This window comes from Barbus barbus (genome assembly GCF_936440315.1).
Source record: "Barbus barbus genome assembly, chromosome: 15".
Taxonomy (NCBI): domain Eukaryota; kingdom Metazoa; phylum Chordata; class Actinopteri; order Cypriniformes; family Cyprinidae; genus Barbus; species Barbus barbus.
Genome location: NC_136743.1, coordinates 14,852,525 through 14,869,673, shown reverse-complemented (window position 1 = coordinate 14,869,673; position 17,149 = coordinate 14,852,525). Strand labels below are relative to the sequence as shown.

Sequence of the window (17,149 nt, the reverse complement as noted above, 5' to 3'; positions counted from 1 at the left end):
GCGGGCGGCGCGTCATGTTTTACGTGCTTATTTACATCAATTAAAGCGCCAAATATGAAACACTTCTGTCTGAATGTTACTGTTTCATCTGTATAACCAACACATTTTAATTAATGAAGAAATTTAACTTTGAAGTTTAATTTAAAGGGATCTATGATTTGGCTACACAGTTCTACACTTAACTTTATTTTAATTTTAACTTAATATTTTATCATCACATAGATCTTTTTAGTTACCTTCAAGTTAAGGCATCAAACACTTTTTTTTCTTTTTTTTAAGCTATTTATAAGATCAATATGATGTAACAGTCACATTTAACCTACTGAAACTTACATAAAAAAATTATGTAAAAAAAAAAAAATTCTTTAATTTCAGTACTGGCTGGTAGGGGACAGACAAGAAGAGACACCTTTATTCATAAGATATGTATAAAAATAAAATTTAATGGTATGTAAAGGAAAATGACTTAAATTCATATAAAGTGTAAATAAATAGGCTTAGGTTACATAAATCAGCATTTGCAAAGACAGTATAGGCTATTTCTCTTTTTTCTGCTCCCAGTTATCTTGGTGTCCAAAACCAATAAACCAACTAATGAGGTACTAATAAACTAATAATGTTTTTGTTTGCTTATTCCCTTTCCTTTTGTCTGTAGTCTACATATATAGCTTTGTTTGTGAGAGCCGCTTTTTTAAAAAATATAGTCTTTAAAATATAATATAAAAATTCTGTGAATTTCACCTCACAATTTCAAATGCTCGAAAATCCACATACTATTGTTCTAGATCTAATGTCAACAGGTGAGTTTGTGCGAGGGTTGTGTGTAGGGGCGGAGTAAATATCATGAAGCTTAGTTAGAAAATAATTTATTACTGGTCCTCACTAATATCGCATCAGGTCTGAGCGTGTTTGTTTGTTTTTCACATCCTGCCTCAGAATGTCATTTCTCATGTAGGCTACAAAAACTGCACAAAGCTCAAATCAAGCATGGAAGAAACAATGTACACACAGCTACGCAACGGTTAACTGTAGGCTACTTGAGAGCACAGCTCCGTGCAGCTGTCAATCTCACTGGGATTTGATGGTAACGGTATGTTCTTAACCTTGCATGCATGTGGTCTGCGCCGAGGTGGAGACTTGAGAAACTGCAGTAGCGCGGTCACTCCTCTGAACACAAGATCCAGAGACTGACAGTGTTCACTCAGGATATTGTTTTCTACCGAATGGGGTGATACTGCCTTCACCGACGCAAAAGTGTTCTTGCCTAAAGGTAAGTGGGAAGGGGAGGAAAACAATAGCCAGCTGTGGTGTGATGCCGTGAATATGTGCGCGTGTAAATCTCGCAGAGTTGCCATTGAATGATGCTGTATTCGCGGAGATATAATAGTTGAAGAAATGTGAATGTCACGTGAAAGTAATAGTCTTTCCAATTCATTAGTGGGCTAAGTTAACTTGTATTACCAAAAATATTGCGAATCATAACTACAACTTTACTTAAACACCTTGTGTAACTCAATTGTCACCCATATTATTAAGAAAATCATTTTTAATGTGTGTGTATGTATATATACACGATAACCCTTCATTAAATAATGTTACAAATGCTTCTGTGAGTCGCGCGATGTGCAGAATTTTGATTATTTTATTTATGTTTTTTATTTTTTTGCATACGCATGCACTTAAGTAACAGTGATGCTTAGCATATAAATTAATGCACAATAAACTGCCTTTACAGTTTTGATGTTACTTTGGCCAGATGATGGGTTTAAAGTGTACAGATGCACTCATGTTACAAATTATAACATTTTGCAAATGAACAGTACTTTTGAGAAATATCATTAAAATGTAGATTTGCAGAAAAAGCTGTTTTATTCTATTCTACATAGAGTGGGACATGTTTTGCTGCCATATGGAGATCACATGACCAGCCTCATCATACAGTTGAGTTAATAATAATTAATAATGTAATAACAAAAACAATGTTGTTTTCTTTATGCTTTCAGTCAGTGATCATGGCTGATGATTTATGAAGAATGAACATAAAACTACACTGTAAAACAATTCTGTAGTTTTTACAAAATAATTTTGGCAGCTGTGGTTGCCTGAATAATTTTGTAAAAAAAAAATACAGAAATACTGTAAACACATTTACAGAACTAACTGTAAAATGTACAGTATAAAACTGTAATTTACAAACATGGAAATTTAAATGTGAACCAGTAATTTCAGCAATACACACACTGCTATTAAAATCTGTTTTGTACCTTTAAACATACTGATGACCACCATAATAATGCAGGTGGTGAAAGAGAATCCACATGAATAATCAAAGCTCATCATAAGCAGCTTCGCCACAAGCAGAAATATATACTAATATATAGAAGGTGCACAGAGTCATTCATGCAAACACAAAATGCCATCATGGTAACACACATGATACTTAAATAGTGCAATAAACTTTCATTAAACAAGAGATGTAACATAAAGCCCTTATGTACATAACTGATAACAAAAACTATTAAAAAAACATGATTATTTAAACAAAATACTTTCAAATGTGTCATGCAGGGAATTCTGGGAATATCAGTTTACAGTTTTTGACTGTAAATTATACATTGATTTGTTATTTTTTTACTTCTAAAAACTGTACAAATAACAGCATTTTACTGTAAAATTTCATGAAATGTCTGGTTAGATATTTTACATTTTTTCCCTGTATATAGTACGGGAACTTATTGTTAACCTATTAACTTTTTTTTTTCCGTAGTGTTTCTACAAAATTCTACAGTTAAAATTACACTTATTTTTTAGTGTACATGTAAACAAAACATCAAATCTAACAATAACAAACACAATGTACACAACATAACAGAGAAGAGTAGGTTAAGGAGAATTGGGACATTTTTCCCCAATCATCCTAATGGGAAAATGTGTCCCAATTTACCTGAAGTCACCTCTATGGATCAGTGTAGTGAAGTGTAGATATAAAATGTCCAAACAGACTCTGCTGGAGTGATTAAACAAACTGTGACGACCAACAGCTTCCATGTCACAGATCAAGGAAAACTGCCTCCATTCAGCGCTCAGCGACCACAGGGAAGAGAACTCACAGCAGTCTGATCAATGTACAGAGCAGCTGCCAGACCGCTTACCAGTATGAACCTCCACAAATTCCACATCTACAAATTAATTGCCATTAAATCCAAGAATGTCTGCTAGTGATGTATGTAGAATGAGACAAAAATAGCAAAACAAAGATCATGTATCAACAGCAACAGGCGACATTAAGTCCAAAACCATACAGGCACAAATTCAAAGCTCACTGAGTGCCCCTTTAAAAGTGAGAACTAATAAAGTGCTGTAGCTAGGTTACATATTGTGCATACAACACAAAACATTTGGTGGTTTATATGTACTTGGCAGAAACAGTTTGAGGGAGCCTTGTGTTACTGAGCAGTGAAGTGAACCCTTGCCACCTTACGTTTGAAGGAATCTGCTGTGAAGAGTGAAGAAGTGCCAGTGTGATTAGGATGAGCCCTCCAACGCGGCACTGTTTTAACTGTCATTAAAGTAATGATTCAAAGATGAGGGCATTAACTATGTGAGAGCGGATGACACAGTCTGTTGAATGTCTCATATTTGATTGAAGGAAATTATGTGGTTTGTGAAAATCCTAACTTCCCACACATGCATTTTATTTCTAAAAGGCTGTCTAAAAGAACTGTTTGACACTTGGAGCTGAAGTTTGATTTAGACTGTGGACCAATAGAACAAAATATTTTATTGATTTATTGTGTATTCAGCCTGGAGGTGTTATGAATATTTGAATGTGTTATATTCCTCGAGCAAATATCAACCCTCCTACTTGTTTTTCTCCTGAAAACCTCATACCCTTAAGGCATGGAAAGACAAGAAGGGCTATTTTGGTCAGCAATCTATCTTTCCATATTTCACCTCTTCTATTTGACATGTTTATTGTTTCTGCTCATGGATTTCCCTAAGCCACACATGAATGCTTAATTAGTTTGGCCAATTTTCACTCAGACATTGTTCAAAAGTGCAATTACGTTTTCGAACAATTACATCTTGAACAGATTCCAGTGGCAGATTCATTATGCAGTCACAAAGCATGATGGAACTATAGTGTCATGAAGGAATACATGTTCTAAAATATTGATGCATGCACCTGTAGTAAAATCTTTTCTTTCAAATTAAATATGAATAATTATCAAAGACTTCATTAGATTTCGCTCCCAGAAAGATGCAAACACTTTGATGATTAAAACAGAGGAGTTGAAGTAAGGATCATTTAACAGTCCAGAATCCAATTTGTGAAGGAGAAGTGTTACAGGCAGTGCTATATTTTACATCTAATTATCAGCACAAATTGTTGCAGAAAATAGTATGTTTCTGAAGATTCAGACTTCAGAAGGATAGAGTACATCACACTTCTTATAGGCTGCTAACCCTGGGCAGATGGGGGGGGAAATCCATTAGATCATTCTTCATTGAAAAACATGACTATTTAATAATTGTAACTCTCTGCCAGTGGGCTGTAACAGTTTTACTAAGTTGAATTGTTACACAGGATATGTCAGGAACGTTGACATGTTTTCAGGCTGAGTATACCTTACTCTGCCATTTCAAAGTCAGCCCTGCCACACCAGAGATGGCGAATGGCATATTTTCTCTGGCATGTCATTTCAGCTAAAAATATGTTTTATTACACAATGTCTACTGATAAGAATCTGTGGTAAATGTCTTTTTCACAGTTTTTCTGGGTCATCTACATGTGGTAATACTAGCAGACTGTACAGTGGTCAGATATTTCTTCATATTCGTGCCATCGGCCATTGATATTGCTGTATATGAGCAACTGAAACTGACGGCACTCTCGTGTCTCCCGTATTGCACCGCGAGTTTCACTTCACAAATAGGCTATGTATAATGACTTTTATTTCATTCGCTAGTAGTCCACCTTTCTGTGATGAAAGGCAATGGGCTCTGGCCATGGCCGTTCACACAGAACACATTTTTGCATTCTACTGCACTGTTTTTACCAAGGTGTCTTGCGTTCTTTGCTGCATCTTGAGCATGACACAACCTTCTAAAAATGTTTAAGGGCATGTTTACACAACAAAGATTGCACTAAAAATGTTTCACATACAAATGACAATGTTGATAAAAATGATCCCACATGGATCCACAAAAACAATAAAAATACATTGTATTATGCTTGCCAAGCCAGTAGTTGGCGATGTCACTTTGTAAAGAAACACTACGCAGATATGAATTTGTTTAGACAGAACACGTAATAAGCATGTGTATTATGTAACCATTTTCACAAATTTGCATTTTCACAGTTTCGTAGACGATAAGTATCATTTTCAAAAACTTTGAAACCCGTTTTCAAAAGTTAGCAAGTTAGCACCAAAACACATTTGTCGTGTAAATAAACGACCAAAATGTTCAGTTCTTAGTTGAAAACAGTGTCATGTAAACACCCACTAATTTAAAAAGTTCATTAACAAAGTTGATGAAAAAAATTGCTCTAGACTAATTTTTAAACGCAAAACCACATTCTGTCACAAAAAAAAAAAAATGCTGTCTCTGTGTCTCTGGTTTTTTTCCATTCCATTTTCAAAGCATTTTCCATTGTGTCTCTGGGTTTTAAAGTGTTTCATTGTAGCCTGGATATCACTATATTTTTTCCAGTTGACAGCACTGAATATCTGTAGAAGCTGAATTTTTGCTGAATGTCCTTTTTCTCATTTTTACAGCTGCTGCAGTCCAGTGAAGATCTTTCTTGTTACTTTGTAAGTGGTGTAAAGTGGACAAAAGAGCACTCAAAAACATGGCTGATATCAGCCAGAACAGCTCCTTTAATCAAAGTTCAGAATATGGAAATGTCTACAGACCACAGACAGTTTTCAGCGTCTTGACATTCACCCTTCTGGCCATGCTTGTGGTGGCTACATTTTTCTGGAACATGCTCGTCCTAGTCACAATTCTCAGAGTCAGAACGTTCCACCGTGTGCCCCACAATCTGGTGGCCTCCATGGCCATATCTGATGTTATGGTGGCTGCTTTGGTGATGCCTCTCAGTCTAGTCCATGAGCTGAACGGTCGACGATGGAAGTTGGGCCGAGTTCTCTGCCAAGTCTGGATATCCTTTGACGTCCTGTGCTGTACAGCCAGCATTTGGAACGTGACCGCAATAGCCCTCGACCGTTACTGGTCCATAACTCGCCACCTGGAATACACGCTGAAGACCCGAAAGAAGATCTCTAATGTGATGATTGGTTTGACCTGGCTGCTGTCGTCTGTTATTTCCCTCTCCCCTCTGTTTGGCTGGGGTGAGACGTATTCAGAGGAGGACATGGAGTGCCAGGTGAGCCAGGAGCCGTCTTACACCATCTTTTCCACTTTCGGGGCCTTCTATCTGCCTCTTTGTGTTGTGCTGTTTGTCTACTGGAAGATATACAAAGCTGCTAAGTTCCGTATCGGATCAAAGAGGACCAACACCATCACTCCAGTTGCAGAGGCTGTAGAGGTAACTTTTTAGGTTCTTTATCCCTCACACACTAGTATACTGCATTTTAATACAGTACTATGCAGAGAATTTTTGTTCTCAAGATTGCTGAATGTAATCGATTGTTTCAGATCAGACTGTTCCTATTTTACGGGAAGTCGTGGCCTAATGGTTAGAGAGTCGGACTCGTAATCCAAAGGTTGCGGGTTCGAGTCTCGGCCCGGCAGGGATTGTAGGTGGGGGGAGTGAATGTCCAGCGCTCTCTCCACCCTCGATACCACGACTGAGGTGCCCTTGAGCAAGGCACCGAACCCCCAACTGCTCCCCGGGCGCTGCAGCATAAATGGCTGCCCACTGCTCCGGGTGTGTGTTCACGGTGTGTGTGTGTGCACGTTGGATGGGTTAAATGCAGAGCACGAATTCCGAGTATGGGTCACCATACTTGGCAGTATGTCACTTCACTTCACATGTCATTATTTTACAGAATACTACTAGAGAGTAGACAACAATTCAATAGCCGATTGAACTTGAATGTCCCATTATGTTACTCTATTACCTTGAACAGCATGGTTTAATCTCTGAGCATGTCACAACACTTTAGCGAACAGTATTCCTGACACCTCCCTTAGATAAATTCTATGTTATTTTCTACTCTATTACCACCCTGTTCTACTTCACTGGGTTTAAGAGGGATTGTCAAAGGTTTGATACAGAAACTTTAAGGGTTTAAAAGCTTATGCTTAAATGGCTATTTTCATGACCATTTCAATACTGCAAAAGTTCAATGCATTTTTATATTATGTTATCTTAACCTCTAGAAATAATGACTCGAAAAAACTAAGGAGCATGCATGAGGAGGATCAAAATCTCTGTATTGAATTCAGTAGCTTTTGCTTTTCTTTCTTTTTTTCATCTATATTATCAGTGTAATGAAATCATTTCATAATTTAATTATATGTACATACAATTAAAAAGTTCACTAAGATTTGTTTTCAGTATTATGTAAATTAATACTTGTATTCAGTAAGGATGCATTACATTGATTAAAACAGATATTAATAACAAATATTTACGACAGAGCCAAATGAGCATATTGAAATGATTGTTTTAGGAACCATGTGAGAGTAATGACTTCTGTAATTCAGCTTTTTCATCACAGGAATAAATTACATTTTAAAATATAGTACAATGTAAAATATTTATTTTAATTGTAATAATATTTTCACAATATTACTGTAGTTTTGATCAAATAAATGCAGCCTTGGTGAGAATAAGATACCTCTTTCTGAAAGACCTATACTTTTAAATGGTAAGTGTACTGTACATTGCTGAGGCTCACATATAATCTATGAAGAATACATGTAATCTTGAATAAATAATTTGATTGAAAAAATCTGAATAAAATTACGCCCTGTAGGGATGTACACTACTTATGTACTAAATACATATTTATTTGACCTATGCTTGACCTAGATCTATGCTTCTGACTGATCCACTCACAGCAGTAATGCTCAAGACACATATGTTCCCTCAGGTGAAAGAGGCCTCCAGGCAGCAGCCTCAGATGGTGTTCACAGTACGCCATGCCACGGTGACATTCCAGACCGACAGCGAGACGTGGCGAGAGCAGAAAGAGAAGCGAGCAGCTCTGATGGTGGGCATCCTCATCGGAGTGTTTGTCCTGTGCTGGATCCCTTTCTTTCTCACCGAGCTCATCACCCCGCTGTGCTCCTGCCACATACCACCAATATGGAAGAGTTTCTTCCTCTGGCTGGGCTACTCCAACTCCTTCTTCAACCCGCTCATTTACACAGCCTTCAACAAGAACTATAATAACGCTTTCAGAAATCTCTTCTCCCGACAGCGCTGAGAGATAACAGGAATCTTGGCCTTGCCACAAATGCCAGTTTAAGCCACCTAGATTTGGGAAAGTGCGGTTATCTGAGTTCTTCAAAAAGCACAGATTCACAAAGAAACAGAGCTCAAGTATGGACAGAATGATGTCTGGGCTTTTACTGACAGGCAAAGTGATGATTTGACCCAGTGTCAACAGTGAAGAATGCTCAGCTGAAATGTCAGTCTGTCCCCTGCATTAAATGAATATAGACCATGTCCCATGTTTGGCTTTTAGCAGTCAGTTTATATGAGTTTATATATATACAGTGTGTGTGTGTGTGTATATATATAAGTATGAGTTTTTGCATAAAAAATATTAGTATTTTAAAAATATTAAAATACTAATATATTAAAATATGAATATTTTAGCTGTTTTATTATTTAGCTTTATTATTTATTTTTCTAGAGCAGAAAATCAGCTTATTAGTATGATTTCTGAAGGATCATGTGACGTGTATGTATATATATATATATATATATATATATATACATATATATGTACATGCATCACATGATCATGAACTGACCCCAAAGTTTTTCACAGTAGTGCATATATAAAAATAAATGTCTGTGAAGAAATGCATAGAAAGAGAGTGAAAGCGAAATATTTCAATATTTTAATGTTAAAGATTTTAATATTTCAATGTTAAACTTGAGATTCAAAAATACCAATGTTTTTTTTTTCTTCTTGGAAGGTTATATGGGATATTGTCTTATTTAGGAGAGAAAACATCCTAAAAGACCCAGAATTATGGACAGTAGTATTCCTTTGATAAAGATGATTCAGGTTTTGTCCTATAGCTCTGTTTTAGGATTTGGATTCATTTTAATTTACAAACACATTGTACATTTTGTGTAGGCTGCCTTTTTGCACATGGTAACCTTTTATGTTGTTCAGTGTGGATCATTATTGTTCCTAATTACAATGCTCAGACTCATACAGATTATTTGTTAACCTGAAAGATACAGCTTGTTATAAAAAATAAACGCAATGTCTCTGTTTTGATGAGAGTGAACATGGGATTGATGTATTACAGCTCCACTGCTGAGTTATTGGAACTGTCATTTTACATAAGCTCGTGAGAATTAGATTCTCATAGTGGTAGATTTTAAGGAACATGCTGATGACCAAGCCAGAACCTTTCCATCTGTGTAATTTAGACTTTTCCTGAAGTCATCTCTGTTTCTGGAAATTGGAAATGATGGATTAACAGCACTTATTTCCCCTATAATGTCAGTGAAAATTACACTTGGCTACTTGATGGTTTAAAAGTGCCTACATTTTCATTCACTCCCGTCTGTGTATGACGCTCCCACGAATTGTTCGTCATTCCGAGAGGAAATAGCAATATCAATAGAAGCAATCTTGATCAAAATACTGAAGAACAGATGAAGATATACTGCCTAATATTTGGGCCTTAAAGAAAATAATTCAGCCGTTGAAAGGATTCAGCTCTATTCAAGTCCAATACCGTGCTCTTGTTCACTTTCAATGAAGATGCTTTAGAATTCAGGCTGTGGATTCATATTACGATGTCTCCGAATCAACTGTACCTTATTTGATTTAGCTGTTCATTCTATCGCCCCGCACTTAAACACGTTTTGAAAGCCATCAATACACAGACAAGTGATTGACAAACCAAAGGCTCAGTTGGCTGCAAATGGAGCTCTGTAGAGTGCTTTTGAGTTCGCAACACACAGCAACAAAAAAGAGACATTTTCAGGGCTAATTGATGTGAAGTGTCAGGTAAGAAATTTGTTGGTGGAGTGGATACATGAATAATGGATGCGACACCTGCCTAAATGGCACCTTCCCCTTTAGCAGAGATGGAAAGTGATAGAAAGAGACGTTCAAATATCTGACTCACTGAGGAAATAAACAGATATGATCCTTTTTTTTCTATTGCATGTGCTCTTACACACTACATGATGTAATAAATTATGGTAATGTCCAAACAACATAAGAGTTATTTTTAGAGGTTTTCAATGTCTGGCTCAAATATTTGAATGCTTTCATTACCTGCGGGGAAAAAACTCAAGCAGATGAGAATGAAATTAGCTGTATGTAAGTAATACAAATCTATTTTTGAAGCAGTGGTGTGGGATAATTATTTATTGGCAAATTCCTATTGCTTCACCAAAGACAGATGCTAAAACATTTTTCTTTTAGAAGAGTGACAGAACACAGCATTTTAATATCCTTTTCAGAGCTCTGTTGTGATTTCAGATCAGTGAGCAGGGACTCGAGGAATTCAGAAATGAACTTTTCATAATGTTCATATTCTTCAGCCTTTAGAAATAAAGAGATAACACAAAGAGATGGAAGAACATGCCTCTGTGGATGGTAACCAGAGAAACGCTATCTGCTTCAACAAATATAAATCATATTTTATTGAATGATGAGAAAGCAGCAAGGAATCAGATCCATTTGTTGAAATATGACATCTGATATTCATTCACTGTAGTTTATGGGTCGCCGCTTTTTCTGTGGCGCCGATGGCTAAAGGTTCTTTAATGGGATCTATAATCTTTCTTAAGTGAAAGTCAGGTCTTGTACAGATTTTCTGTGTTTTGCATTTATTCTCTTCACAATACTTTGACTGCAGTAAGTAAAAATCTTGAAGCAGACCACAGTTGTGTGGCTTATTGCTTTAGAAAGTCATTCAATAAAACAGTAGTCATACATACACAGGTATTCTTTATTCTCACACGACAGCACACGTTTTACATGCAGAGGACAGGAAGGATACTTATAAACAAATTTAGAAGAAAAAGTTGTACAGGAACTATTTTTCTGCAATAAATAAGCAATAAACTCATGAATCATTTTGTTTGACACAAAACTCATATTATATGGTGCTCTGTGGGTTATGGTTAATCTGGATTTGATTTGGATTCATAGTACCAATATTTACAGTTGCATCAGCTGTGTTTATTTGTTATAAAATTTCTGCTCTTGAACAGCTGTTCAGTTATACTCTGATTTGGCAGGGATAGTGTATTAAAATGGCACGAGAAGATACAACCGATGCACAGATAGATCCAAAATAAAACATATTGCCAGATTTTCTCATTATCTTAATTATATGTGTATGAGATAGAAACTTTCAGAATGAAATTTTCACAAAATAAACAGTGTAGATTATAAAGTGTGTTTCAAAACAACATTCCGGTCAAGAGGAATCAGAAAAAGTTTGCTCTCATTCTAACTGCAATGTCATTAAGTGTTATTTCCCTGCAGATGTCAAGCAATTAATTTTTCAATTATTATCAAAGCTTTCTTTCACAATAATTTTTGATATTATATAGCTTGATTAATGAGAAAGATTCTCTAGGTTTTAAATTTCATGCAAGAACAATGTAATTGATAAGTGTTTGACTCCCATCTATTGCTCAACTGTCATTTGATTGAATTTTTAACTACTCTACAGAACTTTAATAAGTTAATGCAATATAATTGTGCGACAATCACAAAATTGATTCCCAATGATGTACCCATATTATTACAACAAGCTCAAATTGCCTACCCAGAACTTGGACTGGAACATAACAGTGAATGTGCAATTCAAAGACATATTCCTGTATTCAGTTATGTATTATTTTTTTATTTATGTTTTTTTGTTGTTGTTGTTTTTTTTGCAAAGCATTCTTTACTGCATTGTTTAGCTGCTGTCTTATGCAAACCTGCCCCCTGGTGTACAAACATGGGAAATACCTTACCTGAGGATTAAAGATTCTCTATCGGTCAAGAATAAAAACAGCACAGCAAGCAAAGTCGATATTTACAATTCAATGTACATTATTATATAAACTTAAGGCAGACACGTATAGCAGATACACTGCTAATGCACAAATCTAAAGGCCAGTACAATATTAATAAGTAAATCAACATAATACTACAACAAAGCACTGGAACACTATTAATAAAAAAAAATGGAATATGTGCATTATGCAGCATAATTTGTAACTAATGTGGTACAATATTTAATATAGTGCAGCAATAATACAGTTATTATAATTAGTGGTTGACAGTAATATTTATGATTGTCTGAGTTTCAGTGACCAGAAAGACTCAGTTGTCACATTTTTACTTAAATACAGTGACTAAATCTCAGAGTAGGTTCATGTTTGAAAGTCAATTTACATGTCTTCCTTATAGCTCCAAAAAAGACTATTAAACATTTCCATTGATATTGCCCATGAAAAACACTTAAAAACTATTTTGTTAGCATTAGTGGTGCAAGTTGTCACTAAGGAACCTGTCATTAAACAACCAATCATAGGCTTTCCAGAAAAAAAGGGGAAAAAAAGTTGTTGTAAATGTTTAAACTATTCTATGTTCTTATAATAACACATATTTTAGATGCTTGTTATATGTTGAATATTGTCTACATTACATTATTGTCTACGCTACACTATGTCATGCCATTGTGTAAATGTAATGTAAATCAGCCTGATGCGTTTATATGCTGTTGTGCGGTGTGGACTAGTTCCCTTCCCATGTAGTTATCACCTGTTGTCTCCTTTTTGTCCTGGTGAGGGCAGACTAGACAGCAAAACAACAGACAGAGAGACCCTCCATTATGTCAAACAATATCACGGACTTAAATGCACGCTAATAAGGTCATGTTGTAAGTGCACTAACATATATTTACCATGAAATGGCATTCATATTTTGGTACACTCAGGAATGGAAAGTCCAAAAGTTGTCACTGGGGCATTACCTTTTCAAAATGTATTCAGGTACTACTATGTACCTTTTATGTACTAATATGCACCCTTTAGTGGTAAATTGAGGTAAATGGGGTAAATTTGAAAGGGTTCCACATCATAGCTTTTGTATTATTTTTCTAAGAGCGTAGAGGTGTATTTTCTGTTTTTATCTCTCTGAATCCATATAAGATAAATATCTCTATGATCTTGAGGTATGAATGGTTATGCATCACATGGTCAAATAGTACATCAACATTAAAAGACCTTGACAAACTCTGAAACGCGTCCAATCGGAAGCATAATTAGATCATTTAATTGACAGCTAGATTCAGTGCAGGGATGGGACCTTTTGACCTGAGAGAATTAGGCTTTGACATCCCTTTACCTGACTGTCTGACACAGCGTGACAGGATGATTAAGACCAATTTTACCCATGTGGTCACATTTGCCACTCGCTTTTCAGGTGTAGCCATCACATCTGTGTACAAGCTTTGATTTCTGGACTATATGCCACATGCTATAATTGGTGTGAAGGTTTTCATTCATTTACAGGCAAACATCCTGAGAAATATTCAGAATCTTTCATTTTATATCATGAAACGGCCAGTTGATGTCATATTCGACAAAAACGGGATCCTTGGAAAATCTAATCTAGCTCCAGAGCCTCCATCAGCACAAATTCGTCATAATTAAAGGTTAACAGCTAACGAAGGACAGATCAAATCACTTGGCAACACAGCAGAATATAACACACTATGACATGATGAATTAATTCTGATTCAGATTACTCACCGAGAGGTGTTATGCTATACCTCTGACAGCCAATAAGCATTCTGACATTTCAAGCAGTATGGCCTATATGATGAATTCATTACTGCCAAAAGCCATTTGTTTACATTTGTTCACACTTTCCATGACAGAGATGATCTGTTTTGGCTTAGTGCACCAAAATATGTTAATTCAATATCTTCATTGATCAATGAAGACATTCAGATTACAGAATTTGAAGACACCTTGCTCTATAGTTGATTTGGTAACCTACCTAAATATGTAAATGTGTTTATACAGCTTTAGGGATAGTTCACCCAAAAATGAAAATTCTGTCATCATTTACTCACCCTCATGTTGTTCCAAACCTGTTTGAATTTATTTCTTCTGTTGAACACAAAAGAAGAAATTTTGAATATATATATATACATATACATTTATACATATATAGATAGGGTGAAGTCAGCTAAAGTGGGACATCAGCTAAAGTGGGACAAATAATAAAAAGTTTTTTTTTTTTTTTTTTTTTTATATTATTTGAATATCAACATTTGATTAGTCAAATGTAAATCATATGGGTGTGGTTAAAACTCAAAAGTTGGAAGGTCTGAGAAAGTACATGTTAAGTGCCGCTATCCCCCGGTTTCACAGAGAAGGCTTAAGCTAGTCCCAGACTAAAATGCATGTTTGAGCTGTCTCGACTGAAAATATCTTGCTCTGACATATATGTCAGTGTCATTGTTCTGTGTCAAAATGCACACCTTAATGTTTTTTTTTCTAAGGCATTTTTGTAAAAGTTGCTTAAATATCTTAATTTAACTAAGGCCTTTCCTGGCTAAGGCCTATGACTATTAGAATTGTTCAAGTTTAAATTCTAATATAAACAGTATTTCAACCAACAATTTAAATTTGAATTACATGTTTACATGTGATAATTCAATTCCATGCAAAGTTATGCAAGTTTATTTTTCTAAAAGTTCTATTAAAAAAATAATAATAATCCTATAAATTTTAAAAAATTATAATACATTGCTTAATGTCACAAACTGTATAAGCAGATGAAAGGTAAAGAAAAAAATAAGAATAGAAATTTGTGAATATTAAGTTTGTGTGTATAAATTTGGCTGTAAACAAACACATGCCTGCTCTCATATACTTACACATACCACATAAACACACAAATATGAAAGCATGTTACACACGCACACACACACACACACACACACACACACACTTAAGCACACAGTTGGATACAAACACTTACAGTACACACACATCATTCATGAAATCACATTTTTACACTACACTGTATTTGTTTAAGTGATTCAATTCTTTGTTTTGGTCCTTCTGTTGGAGTGCTTTACATGCATTTGTACTTCTGCTAGAGTGCTTTAATAATTCTTTAAATGTATGTTTCTGTTGAAGTGTTTTAATTCAGTAAGAGGTGGTTATGAGTTCATAGTCAATAGCAAAATCCACTAGTAGGCTGTCTATTTTTATGAAGTTATTCTTTAAAATTATATTGCAAAAGATTATTTGTACAATGTCCTGCTGTAGGGATTGTGTAAGCACACAGATTAGATAAAAATGTGTCCCAATTTACATGAAAAAGCCCGAAGAAAAAATGGGTGCTTAACATTTTTGAATCTCTGTATGTTTAAAACAACAACCATTATTCTTTCAATGACCATATGTAACAGTTGTGTTCAAGGTGGATCCGTTAGGACCATTATTTTTACTGCATGATTTAGAAGATGATTTAGACCCACTAGTTTGAAAAGTACCCACAAATTTAGAAATGCCCTCTTTTGTTCGGAGACTTCACCCTCGATATTCCAGCGACATTTTGCCAACTAAAAAGGTAATAAGCCTTCTTGTGAATACGCGATGGATGAAGCATGCTGACACAAAAGTCACTTTCAAACCAAGCTATTTTTCTGTTGGCCAGAGCCGCGAATTTTCGCGACCAACTTGTAGGTGGGCTACATGAGCGAAGTTTCGCCCTCACGCGAAGCTCCCTAACGTTCGGATTCCTGCTGAAATGGATTTCGCCAAACTTCAATGGAAGGCCTAAATGTGACGGCACCTTACGCGTTCTAATAGTGCCATATTGCTGACATTTATATTCTTCGCTGTCAAAGCGATGCAGTAGCCTATATCACTCCGCTCATTTGGCTGACTTGGGAGTGCATATAATAGGCTACGCAGTTTTTGCGTGCATATGATACGAAATTTGTTGACGTGCATATGATACGCAGTTTTCGCGTAGGCGTAGCCTACATATGATACACATCTACCCCACAACCCTAATCCTATACCCATAGCATATGCCCGCCAAAGTCGATTTTTGCGTATCAATACCACGAGTTTTTGTTTTTATTTGGCGTGCTATACGCACTTTCATGAGATCGTGTTAACTTGCGCTAATTTCGCTCCTATCGTAGGCCTACCGCAAATTCACTCTCTCTCATTTCATACATAAGCAACTGTTATTAAATGTAGTGGAACTGACCTCAGAGAACGTCCCATTAATGTTACTGTAATACCGTATGGATGTAGTCATTAATTGTTCCGATAGGCTCGTTGTTTTGTAGGCTACATTGTAGTGGAAGCTTTAAGATAAAAATAAATTCACTTCACTATTTATTTATTTGGATCAAATGTTTTTGCTGTTTCAGAGATATTTCTTAAAAGACAAATATTCCTATAAAAAACTTAAAGTAGCCTATTGTCTTCACAGTTTCTCAGAGGGACTATATAAAAACTAGCCCTTCACAGCATTTCACCTTGTCACATATATCTTTACAGGCTTATCTTATCAAATTAAATGGTGATGGCTCCTGCAATAAGGTATCAGTGTAATCAATACACATACATTGTCATTGCTCTCCCTTTAAGTTACTCTCGTTCTCACTCCCTCCTTTTCTCTATCTTGTTAGAGCACAGCAGAGACGCTGGCATACATCCAGCTCTCTCAGTGTGCCCAGACTGCCGCTGGGATGAGCGCAGTAACCTTCAAGGAAATGTATTCCGGTGTCATTGGCCGGGCTCCGTGCCTCTGTTTGCAGACAGAATACAGAGGTGCCCATTCTCGGCATCATGGGAACTCCCACCATCCCTTGCATCTGTGCCTCCACCCACCACCAACCAATTATGTGTGAAAACAAAAAACGAGGGGTAGAAAAGAGGCACTGCACCCTCTAAGGAATGAGTCTCTTAATTTCAATATCAGAGCCAGAG

General features: G+C 36.0%; 1 protein-coding gene across 1 annotated transcript; it reads left to right on the top strand.

Annotated features, from left to right (window-relative positions):
- Window positions 1-5,854: 5,854 nt before the first annotated feature.
- On the top strand, window positions 5,855-8,402 carry LOC306881203 (5-hydroxytryptamine receptor 5A-like; the record flags this gene model as incomplete). Its single annotated transcript, XM_079435155.1, has 2 exons — window positions 5,855-6,553; window positions 8,067-8,402. The coding sequence occupies 2 exons, from the start codon at window positions 5,855-5,857 to the stop codon at window positions 8,400-8,402; spliced, it is 1,035 nt and encodes a 344-aa protein (XP_079291281.1).
- Window positions 8,403-17,149: the final 8,747 nt, after the last annotated feature.